Source organism: Ursus americanus, chromosome 3 (assembly GCF_024610735.1).
Source record: "Ursus americanus isolate L20-20 chromosome 3, mUrsAme1.1.p, whole genome shotgun sequence".
NCBI classification, from domain to species: domain Eukaryota; kingdom Metazoa; phylum Chordata; class Mammalia; order Carnivora; family Ursidae; genus Ursus; species Ursus americanus.
This window is the reverse complement of record NC_142129.1, coordinates 52,119,151-52,131,816: the sequence shown is the minus strand read 5'-3', so window position 1 is coordinate 52,131,816 and position 12,666 is coordinate 52,119,151. Positions and strand designations below refer to the sequence as shown.

Below are 12,666 nucleotides of genomic sequence, written 5' to 3'. Positions count from 1 at the left end.
CATACCCATGAGCAAAGTGAAAGCACAGATTTGGAAGATTAAAATCATCTAGGTCATGATCGTCCTTATACAAAAGAGAAAACGGAGTCACGGAAGTCTAAGTGACTCAGGTTGTATAGAATAGGAAGTGAGACCTCCTGGCCTCCACGCCCGTTTGCTCTGCAACATTGTGTCAGCTCAGTTGACGAAAGCCCTTAAGATATCCTTACATCTCTCTGTATATTAACGTTCTGCATTGGTAATAATGCCTCAATTTTCACAATAGTTGTTTTCGTGACATAAATACATGTCAGTGGCACTCGTGCAGATGAAATGGAACTCTCCCATTTCTCTGCTCTCATTTACAGCCATCATTTCAGAAGAGTCATCTTAGTCACTATCTCCTGGTCCTCCCTCCCTTTCGTGAGTCACTCTGGACAGGCTTTCGTCCCCACCACTCCACCAAGACTCCTGTGGGGCCATTTTGCTTCCACGTTGCTAAGTCTAATGGTTTGTTTTCCATTCTCACCATACTTGACTCTTGGCTGCATCCTGATGCAATCGATCGCTCCCTCCTTCCTAGTACCTTCTTTACCTGATTCCAAGACCTCACCTTTCCCCATCTTCCTACCTCACTGATCAGTCCTTCTTGGACTTCGTTACATTTTTCTCTTCTCCCCAACCTTAATAGTGAAATGCCCAGCCTTTAATCTTTGAGCTGCTTTGCACCAGGTTTGTGGCTTTAAGTGTCACCCGTACATCAGTAATTTGCAAAAGTGTACCTGTGGTCACAGACCCTGGCGTCTTCACTCCTGTGTCTGAAAGACGTCTTATAGCACATCCAAACTGAAATCCTGACCTTCCCCCCAAAACGCCTTCTACCCAAGTATTCCCAGCTTGTTGAATGGCAGCTTGATCCTTCTGTTGGGCCCAAAACCTTGGAGTCGCCTTGATGTGACTCTTCCCTCTGGCACTCATGTCCAGTCCATCCAGGAAATTCTGTAGGCTACACCTTCAAAATCTGTTCAGAATCTGACTGGTTTTCACCACCTTCACTCCTGTCCTGGGCCAAGCTATCATCCCTCTCTTGAATAACTGCCAGAACCTCCTCACTGGTTTCCCTGTTGCTGCATTCGTTGCTCTCCAAAATCTGATCTCAGCGTATCAGCCACTGTGATCCTTTACTCCCCACTGCCTCTAAGCAAAAGCTAGAAATCCTACAAAGTCTTATAAAACCCTTGACGATTTTGCCCCTTACTCTTTTATCTCGTTTCCTATTATTCTTTTCCTCAGTGCTCTGCTGCAGTCACATGGGCCCTCTTTCTTGAATATACCAGGTACATTCTGACCACAGGCCCTTTGCTCTAGCTGTTATCTCTGTCTTAAAGTCTTCTCTCAGGACATAAAAGTATCTCATTCCCATCCATTAGGTCTTTGTGCAAATAACATCTTCAAATCCCTAGATAGGATTAAAACTTCCATCCCTCAGCATGCCTCATCCCACTCCCATTTTTTCACATTAGGATTGATCACTTTCTAATATGTTATTTCATTTATCCATCTGTTGTGGTTAATAGCCTTCCTCTCCCTCAGCTACGGTGTAAGATGGAAGCAAGGATTTTGTATGTTTTGTTAACTACTCTATCCTGGAATGGCGCCTGGGACATTGTAGATGCTCAGTGTATCTTTTCGTTGAGATGTAAGTTACATACCACACAATTCACCCATTTAAAGTATACACTTCAGTAGTGTTTAGTGTATTCGCAGAGTTGTACAACCATCATCACAGTCCATTGTAGAACATTTTCATCACCCCCAGAATAAACCCCATATTTGTTAGCTCCAATCACCCCATCCTCTCCAGGCTTAGACAGTCACCAGTCTAATTTATGTCTCTATGGATTTGCCTGTTCTGAACGCTTCCAACGAATGAACTCACACAATGTGTGGCGTTTGATACTTCTCTTACTTCAAATGTTTTCCAGGTTCATCTGTGATGCATAGCCTATATGAGGCTTTCATTACTTATTAAGCCTGAATTACATTCTATTATATGAATGTACCACATTTTATTTACACACTCATCAGTTGATGGACATTTGAGTTGCTTCTACTTTTTGGTTATTATGAAAAATACTGCTGTGAACATTAGAATTATTTGTGTAGAGGGTTTTTGCGTGGACACGTTTCATTTCTCTTTGGTACATACGCAGGGGAGAGTTTTTTTTTAAGATTTTATTTATTTAGTTGGCAGAGAGAGAGAGGGAACACAAGCAGGGGGAGTGGGAGAGGAAGAAGCAGGCTCCTAGCGGAGGAGCCTGATGTGGGGCTCGATCCCAGAACGCTGGGATCACGCCCTGAGCCGAAGGCGGACGCTTAACAACTGAGCCACCCAGGCGCCCCAGGAGTGAGATTTTTTTTTTTTTTTTTTAGGCTGCACGATAATTCTATGTTTAATCCTTTGAGGAACTACCAGACTATCAATATGTATTTTAAAATAAAGGAATACCTGCTTAAATGTACATTGCACATCAGTGGGGAAGTAATGGATTTTTCAATGAGTGGTGATTGAACAACTGACCAGCCTTTTGGGCAAAACAACAGTACTCTCCTTCACAGCTTCAAAGCAAGCAAAAATAGTTCCAAGTGATTTAAGTATTAGAATGTTAAGTAGGCTTTTAAAAATGTAAATAAGCTGGTATATCATTATACAGGTGAACATGACAGAATTAGTAAGGAGCCATATCATAATTCCAATAATATAAATGAAGGAACAGAGTTTGCACTTTATTGTAAGCCTCAGGAGTCACTGAAGGATTGTAAGTAGGTCTTTGGTCAGAATTACACATTCGAAAGCTCACACTGGGCACAGAAGGAACAGCAACTTGGAAGGGGAAGAGACTGTTGTTACTGAGGCCATGTGTTACGATGGCGAGCCAGATGACAGCTGAACAAAGTGATGACAGCGGACACTGCCAACGGGGGAGTGATGCCAGAGGAGACGAGAAGGTGCTGGTAAAACAAAGCATCGGCTTGCAGATGGGACTGATGGGGGGATATAAGTAGGTGCAGGTGCCGTTCCCGGAAATTAAAATTGGTTTGGGAGAAAGATGAAGGTTATAGAAAGATGACTGCATGGTGTCTCTGACGCATTCCAGTGTCCGTGACCAGTAGGGAGCTGGTAAGAGCATTATTGGTTGGAGAGTTAGTTGGGAGTGATCGATGTGTAGGGAGTTGTTAGACCCACACTTGGGATGCTCATGTCAGAGGAGCTTTAGAGTAAAGAGATTCGACTCCATGCTGTGAAGTAGAGAAAGATGAGGAAGGAGCAAAGATTGGAGAACACCTCTGGCAAACGTTGTGCCATGGGAGACCAGAGTCTAAACATGGGAATGGTCAGTAATGCCAGAGCCACAGAGACTCGTGAGAGAAGAACTAAGAACTGAAAGTGTCCTCACATAGGAAAATGTGAAGGTCTTTTGTGACCAGGAAGGTGTGACAAGCCAGAGGCCAGATTGCACTGAGTTACACAGTAAGTGGGAGGTGAGGAAGTGGAAGGAAAAGACAGATTATTCTTGGAGGAATTTGCCTGCGATGGGAAGGAGGTAAGCCGAGTGCCTAGTTAGAAACATGGAGCTATGCCCAGGGTTGGTTTTTCAGTGTGAATGAGACAAGAGCATATCTTTTTGCTTCAGGAAAAGAAAGGGAGAAGGAATTTTGGAGGATAAAATAGTGAAGAGGGATGAGCCACCAGAAATGGGGAGGGGATGGGCTCCAGAATAGAGGTAGTAGAATGACCCTAAGATAGGAGAAGCAAGACTCTTTGAACTCAGGTGGGAGGGAAGGAGACAAATGTGGTCAGAGGCAAAGATCCCGATGGAAAGTTGATGCAGCCACACCTTGTCTCGTGGTCTCTGTCCACTCAGGAAACTGGGGAAATGCAGTACCACCTGGCCAAAGATGAGCAAATTGGCATTAGGAGAACATGTATGAGGGGGGTGGCGAAAACATCAAAAACTCCCATTGAGGGCAATGGGAGAGTAGATACTAATTATTGCCAAGCAGCTTTAAGAAACCAAAGATGAATTTGGAAAAGATAAATGTGTAGTTACAGTTGTAAAGCTTTCATCAGCAATACTCAGAGTGTGAGAGCAAAAGAAGAGGACAGAAGATGGTGAATCCGGCCAGGGTGGATAAGCCAGAAGGAAACAAAGGCAGAGAAGGTCACGGGGCAGCCAGAGGAACAGTTAAGGAATGGTAGGTGCTAATTCGGCTGGATAGAGATGTGAGTGTAGCCAGGAACTTGTGATTAAAAATATGGTAGAGTTTTTTCAAAAAATTAAACACAGAATTACCATATGATTCAGCAATTCTGCTCATGGGTGTATACGCAAAAGAAGTAAAAGCAGGGACTCAGATACTTGTATATTTGTTCAGAGCAGCGTGATTCACAGTAGCCAAAAGGTAGAAGCAATCCGCGTATCCCTCAGTAGATGAATGGGTAAACAAACTATGGCAAATACAGACAATGGAATATTATTCAGTGAGAGGAAGGAACTTCTGTCACATGCCACAACATGGATGAACTTTGTAGACATTACGCTAAGTGAAATAGCCAGTTATAAAAGGACAAAGGTGTATGATTCTACTTCTATGAAGTATCTAAAGTAGTCAGGTTCATAGAGACAGAGGTAAAGTGGTAGTCGCCAAGAGCTGCGGGGAGAGGGGGTTGGGGAGTGATTGGTTAATGGGCACGGAGTTTCAGTTTGGGAAGATGAAAAACTTGTGGAGATGGGTGGTGGTGATGGTCGCACAACAGTGTGAATGTACTTACTGCCACTGAACTGGATACAGAAAAATGGTTAAAACAGCAAATTTTATGTTACAAATATTTTACCATGATAAAAAAAATACACATGGTGGATAAGGAACTAGGTATCTTACTACTGTTGGTTAGAGTAAGTATTATGTTTAAAGGTGAGAGGTATAGGCAGTCATGTTTAAATAAGTGGGGATTAGGCATTTAGATTTCAATGAAATACCTTCAGATTATTACAAGGTCTGGGACAGGGTTTGTCATCTAGGGAAGGAGACAGTATAACAACTTATCAAAAACATGTCACCATCATTGAGGGTGGGGGTGCTGTGTCATCTTCCCAGGTGGTTCTGTTACTTTCCTCTCCCTCCACCTTTCCCCGCAGAATGCTGGAAGGGAAAGGCAGTGCAGAGCTTTGGCATGAAGGATGTCAAGGCCGGAGATTAGATTCGTTATCTATATGGGCGTTGAGGTTGTCTCAGATTGACAGCAAATCTTAGAACGGCGAGAAGGACCAAAAGCTACGTCCTTAATAATCAATATGAGGAGACATGTAGAGGATTGTATAACTGGACTCCATGAGACTCAAAGGTGGCATTTTTTATTGAAGAATGGAAGAGCAGTTGTCTTGGAATGACCTGTAGGGAAGGAAGAAGAATGACAACTCTTTCCCACACATGTTTTGAGTGTTGAGAGTATTAAGAAAATGGTCTACTAAGGAAAGACCTCAAGTGAAGTGAGACCCAAGGGAAATCACTCTTGCACCCCAGCCTCATGGGGAGATCACGTGGGTGTGAACTTTTAAAATACATTGACGTCGGTTGAAGTGGAGTCATTAGTGATGGGAGGCTACATGTTGGCAGTGTTTGAAAGCTCTGGCACATTCCAAAACGCAGCCTAGGGTTGGGAACCACAGCCTTAGGTGAGAGCTGGTACTTTGGTGAAGATGAGCAGATAGCGGGAGCAAGATAACTGGGTCCAAATAGGACCAGGATACTAAAGGGCATGTGGGCAGGGTTGTCCGAATGTGCAGCATGGGGGGGGGGGGCGTGAGTCTGGAGGACAGGTGGGGAAGAGACAGAGCAGCATAGTAGGGACTGAAAGGACAGGGACAGTGGGCATATATGACCTTGAGGGCCCACATGAAACTGTTACTCAAAATTGTTTTTATCCAAAGAGTAGCTCAGAGGGCAGTGACCCAACAAGACAGGGGTAGTGGACATACATGGCCTGTGGGTCTAAGAAACATGTTACCCAGAATTGTTTCCATCCGGAGTTGTCCTCTGGGCACATAGATGGAGACCTGGATGCACTCGTGGAGGCATTTACACTCTGCTCGTCACCCTGACCTCGCGGGTTATACACAGAACAAAACACGGAGTTGTTAGTGCTGTCAGCCTTTCCACGCCGCAGTGTCCTGAGCGAACACAGCCAGCCAGAGATGCCCACTTAGCAGAGCTGCTCCAAGTTACCAGAGACATTGAGAAGAGTGAAGGCCTGTGAATAAATTTTGTACACACTTAAAGCCTTACGAAGATTAGTAGTTTTGTCACATCCTGTTGGGAGAAATGTGTTTTGTTTTGTTTTAATTCGGCAGCCTCGTGTTCGTCTACTTTAATTCCAGTGTAACTGACGTACAGTGTTGCGTTAGTTTCGGGGTGCGGTGTGGCGAGGGAGCGCTCCCATACGTTACTTGGTGCTCGTCGTGCCACCTATTTCACCCGTCATCAGTGTGTTCTCTGTATCGCAGAGTCTCTTTTTCGTTTGTCTCTTTTTTTCTTTGTTCATTTGCTTTATTTCTTAAATTCCATATAGGAATGAAATTGAATCGTATTTGTCTTTCTCTGACTGGCTTCTTTCGCTCTCTAACTCCATCCATGTTGTTGCAAAGGGCAAGGTTTCATTCTTTTTTTAGGGCTGAGTAATACTCTTTTGTATATATACTACATCTTTATCCACTCATCTTTTGTTGGACCCTTGGGCTGCTTCCCTAATTTGGCTGTTGGAGATAATAACTGCAGGAAACGCAGGGGTGCTTATGTCCTTTTAGATCAGTGCTTTGTTATCCTTTGGGTTAACTCCCAGTAGCGCAAGTACTGCATCATAGGGTAGCTCTGTTTTTAACTTTTTGAGGACCCTCCATACTGTTTTCCACAGTGGCTGCACCAGTTTGCATTCCCACCAACAGTGCGCGAGGGTTCCTTTGAGAAATGCAAGTGTGATCCCATCAGGACGTTCCCTCATCAGGAACTTTTTTCCTTTGGAATATACAACATGGTGGGTTTCCAGAGGATTCAGATAAACATTGGATATTAGGATTGGCTTGGGTTGGCTCCTGGCATGTGCTTCCAGACTTCTCTTTCTCTCTAATAGAAGCTTCTTTTCCATAGAGCAGAGCCTCCCACGCCCCGACACCAGCTCATCTCCTAGTAGTGTCCTGGCTCACAGGTTGATGCCACTTAATGGAGCAACTAGATGGAGGCTTGTGGACTTGCGAAGCTGACTTGAGACATGAAGCGCTCTCTTTTTGCCCTTGGTTTCCAGACTCATTTTCCTTTCTGCAGAGTCCTTCAAGGAATTCTGAAAAGAGTGAATTTAAAAAAAGATACATATGAGTTGGGGGCGCCTGGGTGGCATAGCGGTTAGGCGTCTGCCTTCGGCTCAGGGCGTGATCCCGGCATTCCGGGATTGAGCCCCACATCAGGCTTCTCTGCTATGAGCCTGCTTCTTCCTCTCCCACTCCCCCTGCTTGTGTTCCCTCTCTCGCTGGCTGTCTCTGTCTCTGTCAAATAAATAAATAAAATCTTTAAAAAAAAAAAAAAGATACATATGAGTTTAGGTTTATTTTCCCCTTGCCTAAACCTAGGTGAAAGTTTATTGTGCAAATGATCCCTGTAGCGTAAATATCTAAAAAATATTCTAATGAAAAAAAATTCCTCGATGTGTTCATGTAATTACCTGTTTGAACATACTGCTATCAAGAAAATATCCTAAAATCTGTTTCTAAAAATTTAAGTCTCAAAGTATCGCCCAGCAGTTACGCTCTTCTTTAGTGTGAGCCACCTGCGTTATTTCCCCAAGTAGTTGAAACTCACCATTTAAAGTTGGAGTGGGGGAGTTCTCTTTGACCCCCTGCACTCAACTGTGTGCCTAATGGGTGCTCGAACAATTGAAACTATCGAATTTGGACACAAGATCTACATATACTGTTATTCCTTTTGGCATCAGAAATTAAAGTTATTTCAAGCCTCCAGTTGTTTCAAGTTGTTTGCATTAAGTAGAAGGTAAGAAGTTAAAGCCACAGATCCCTTGCTAATAGGAGGATGCCTATTCTAAAAGATACCAAAGCTCATTGCTCATATAAGTAGGAGATAGAGTTTATTTCTAAGATAACATTGTGGTCAGAGACAGTAGGACTATTATCCTACTTTCTCTAGATGTTTTGACGTCAAATTGCATTGCAGCTCTACTGTAAGAATTTTTCCGGGGGCGCCTGGGTGGCACAGCGGTTAAGCGTCTGCCTTCGGCTCAGGGCGTGATCCCGGCGATCTGGGATTGAGCCCCACATCAGGCTCCTCCGCTATGAGCCTGCTTCTTCCTCTCGCACTCCCCTTGCTTGTGTTCCCTCTCTCGCTGGCTGTCTCTATCTCTGTCGAATAAATAAATAAAATCTTTAAAAAAAAAAAAAAACAGAATTTTTCCGGCATTTTCTTTGCTGAAGATCCGTGGCCAAACAATAAGTCTTGACTCTGGCTGCTGCTACACCCCAGCCCCCCAACCCTTGGCCCACTCTAAGTAGGCCCTCTCTTACTGCCCTCTCTTATGGAGTCGTGTTTCCATGCTAGCCACCCACCCAGCCTCCAGACGGTGTTTATTACACAGGAGGTGCTCCATAAGTATTTGGTGATTGATGAACAAATGAATAAATTCCTTAATAAATTCCTTTCTATAATTTTGGGTTTTTTTGTAAAGTCCACTTTTGTAAAGAATGATCCTTATTCTTTAAAACAGGTTCTGGGGGCACCTGGGTGGCTCAGTCAGTTCTGAGCATCTGACTTTGATTTCAGCTCAGGTGATGATCTCAGGGTTGTGAGATCAGGCCCTGGCATAGGGCTCTGCACTCAGCAGGGAATTCGCTTCTCTCCCTCTCCCTCTGTCCCTTTCTCTCCCCCCAAGCCCCCTCCTGCTCATGCTCGGGCATGTACTTCCTCCCCCACCCAGCCAAATGAATAAATCAGTCTTTAAAATAAAATAGGTTCCCCCCTCCTCTCTCTCTTTCAGAGAACACATGTCCCCACTTTGCAGTGCTCCTTTCCACAGTCACAGGGCAGACAGCTCCCTCTCAGCAGAGAGGCTGCAGTCTCAGTTCCTGGGCACAGCCAGCGAGCTGATGGAGTTGCCGCCAACTGAATACACTCCACTAACCTATCCCCAGAAGAGAAGTCATCTCTTCGTAGTGTCGGCCCGTGCTCCAGGATGAATTGCCTGGACAGGATGCTGCATCTTAGCATTGCTCGTGTGGGATGATGACCCCCTGGAGCAAGTACATTTCTGTTGTCCTGCGGTCCTTCCTGGTGTCTAAGTCCCCCTCCCCTTGTGGGAGCAGCCCTCGACGGCTGCCTAGGGCCCCGTCTCTCACTTGAAGTCAGATGCAGTAATAAACCAGATGTTGAATACTGCATTTGACAGAATTCGGAGAGCTAAGTGCCGTGCTTGTCGGGTCAAATTGTATTTCACGATGAGAGTTGCATTTGGCTTCCGAGAGCGCAGAGAGCATTGGCATGTGTTGTCTTGGCCTTGGCCTCTCGGTGTCTTGTCTGTCGTGCTGAGTTTTTTGTTCTGCCACACTGGCAGCTGATTGCCTTCAACTCTGATGTTCAAGGTTTCCATCCCAATAACCGAAGGCCTGGACTTGATTGCCATGTTGACGGATGACGCCACCATTGCCACCTGGAATAACGAAGGGCTGCCCAGTGACAGAATGTCGACCGAAAACGCCGCTATCCTAACACACTGTGAGCGCTGGCCCCTGCTGATAGATCCCCAGCAACAGGGAATTAAGTGGATCAAGAAGAAGTACGGAACGGACCTCAGAGTCACACATGTGGGCCAGAAAGGGTACGTGGAATGGGAGGGACTGGCTTTCTGTTGAGTTGCTGTGGGATGGGTCTGAGTTTTACAAAGCCCCGGCATCTGCTAGCCCTCTCTGCTGCTGCGAATGTGACAGCGTGGACTGCCTGGTTATCTGCTTGTTCACATCTCACAGAGGATCTTTTTGCTGAGAGGGCATTTCTGTTAGGTGGCATCCACTTCACCGAAGATGAAATTAGATTGAAGATAAGAACAAACACTGCCCCCGAGTGGAAAAAGAGGTGGGTTTCCTAAGGCCAAGAGCAGAATAGGATGGACTGTAATCCTTTAGGACATTTGGCACATGGCAACACAAGAATTGTCAGTGGATGAGAATCCAATTGCCGAATATACACCTGGCCTGTTGTAGGATTTAGCATGTCTGCAAGCCCCCACCCTGAATGCCTGAAGGTAATTTCTTAGTCGCTTTTGAGAACTGAATCTATTCTGAGACTTTCTGTCATTGGGTCCTCATGACAATATTGTCTGATAAAGTCTCGGATGTAGTTGGTCTTCAGTTAATATTGAATGATTTCAGACTTCCTGGTATTTGATTTGATCCTTTCATCGTCTTTTCACATATAAAACAAAATAAGGAATTTCTGCCATTATGCAGATAAGTGTACTCCTTGCTTATCTGACTACTTGGAGAAAATTATTTTTGAGCCTATTTTTGGAGAGGGAGAATGAAATATAGTGATAATTTGCCATTTGTCACAACTGAACTTAAAGTTTAAAAAAAAAAGAACGTTTGACAAAACCACAAGGCATTTAATATATTTTGAATTTTTTTTTTTATCAACAAAAGGACCTGTTAAATGAATTTAAATTTATGATGTTTGGGTAAGTTACATTTGTCTCAACCATGGTTATTGTCAGAAGAACTAATTTCTATGTAATCTAGTTGACTACTGTAGGAAACCGTGTTCTCTGTCTCATTAAAAAAAAAACTACATGAAAACAAATATAATTTAATATAATTTTGAACATTTTTCCCGTGCTTATTTTCATGTTAATATCTCAATTCTGATTGAATTTTAAGGTTTTTGAATGCCATTGAAACTGCTTTGGCCTTTGGAGATGTCATCTTAGTTGAAAATCTGGAGGAAACAATAGATCCAGTCCTCGATCCACTGCTTGGAAGAAACACAATTAAAAAAGGAAAGTAAGTGTTCTTGAATTTTTCTTCTATATCTTGTGCTGCATATGAATGTGATCAGTGGCTTCTTTTAGCCTCAAAATTAGCGCAGTCCATTGGAATCTTCTCGATGGTGTTTCTGAATTTCCAGTCCATGGCACCTCCCTTCCAAGACAGAAGCACCTTCAACACGATCCAAACTTGCAGACTATTTTTTTGGTAGATTTAGACCCATGTTATCCAATCCCTGATTTATAAACCAAAAAATGCATTGTCACAAATCTGTGAGTAGTTGTTCCTTTATCAGTTTGTACCAGAGAAGTTTAAGACTTCGCAAAACACCTTTAGTGTGTTTACCTAACTTTGTATCTTATATACTTAATATTTTTCTTCAGAACAATTCTAAGTCCACTCAGTTTTTGGCTTAACTCAGCTTCATCCAAAGTAATGACATCCACAGAATGAGGGGTTTCCTGTGCCAGTTCTCTTTTTTCTAATATGCTTTTAATATGTATATAATATATGTTTTTTAAAAAATTCATTAGTGGACCCCTAAAATCATTCCCATACCAGCAGCGGTGCCACCAACAGCTAAAAACATGTCCCGTGAGCTCCGTGTGATGTTCCGGATAGCTGCCATTCCCCTGGACACCTGACTCTCCAGGACATTCTCCCAGGGGCAGGGAAGCCATTTCCAAGGAGTCATGATAGCACTTTCTATCAATGTGTGAAAGGCCACATGCAGCATGTATGTCTCTGACGGAGCCTTTGTGGGCTCACGGGGGTCGTGGCATTCCATACGCTCTCTGTGCCTCTTCACACATGAAACCAGCACTCCCTAGACTTAATTCACTGGGTTTCCTTCTCTTCTTACATGTTTTTTTTTTTTTTCAAAGAAATAGGATTTCAAAATTTCTCCAGCACCCTTCTTTGACACCCAGTCTCTGCCTCAAAGTTAACAGTCACCAGTTTATTCTGGTCAATTTTAAGTGGAAATAGGTCTACTTAAGGATAACTAACTTCTGTTTTTTAAATAGTCCCTGACGGATTAGTATAGTATTTATTATACAAGTAAATCCATTTACAGTGACTGACAACTTATAATTGTTTAATAAGCCAAAATTTACCCAGCCATGCATTTAGAAAAATTTAATAAGCTACTTGACAAACTGCAACTCTGACATAAATATAATTGTGGCTGTGTCTGATGTGTTAAAAATATAGTGTAAAATCTTGAATGTCACTGAAGTGAAATCTTTGTTATTAAGGTTCTGACTCTATTAGAAAGACCTAAAATTTTTTGTCAGTGAAATACACATTCTCTAGCATTAACTTGGACCTTTAATAACACAATTTAGGTATAAAAAATTTGGTGATTTTCTCTCTCTCTCCCTTTCTCTCTCTATATATATATTTATATCTTTTAAATATATTATAAATGTAATATGTGATTTTGTATATTTTATTTATATTTTATATATTATATATGTTTTTGAATATATAAGTAATATATAATATAAACAAGGTAAATATATAAAACAAATATAATGTAATAAATAAAATAAATATAATTATAAATAATTTTACATATTTTATTTATATT

General features: G+C 42.7%; 1 protein-coding gene across 1 annotated transcript in view; it reads left to right on the top strand.

The window, feature by feature from the left end:
* Positions 1 to 12,666, top strand: part of DNAH11 (dynein axonemal heavy chain 11) — a 307,801-nt gene that overhangs the window by 223,163 nt on the left and 71,972 nt on the right. The window contains exons 64-65 of the mRNA XM_087860989.1: positions 9,678 to 9,913; positions 10,968 to 11,090. Of these exons, the coding sequence (XP_087717115.1) occupies positions 9,678 to 9,913; positions 10,968 to 11,090 (359 nt within the window). The remainder of the gene's footprint in view (positions 1 to 9,677; positions 9,914 to 10,967; positions 11,091 to 12,666) is intronic.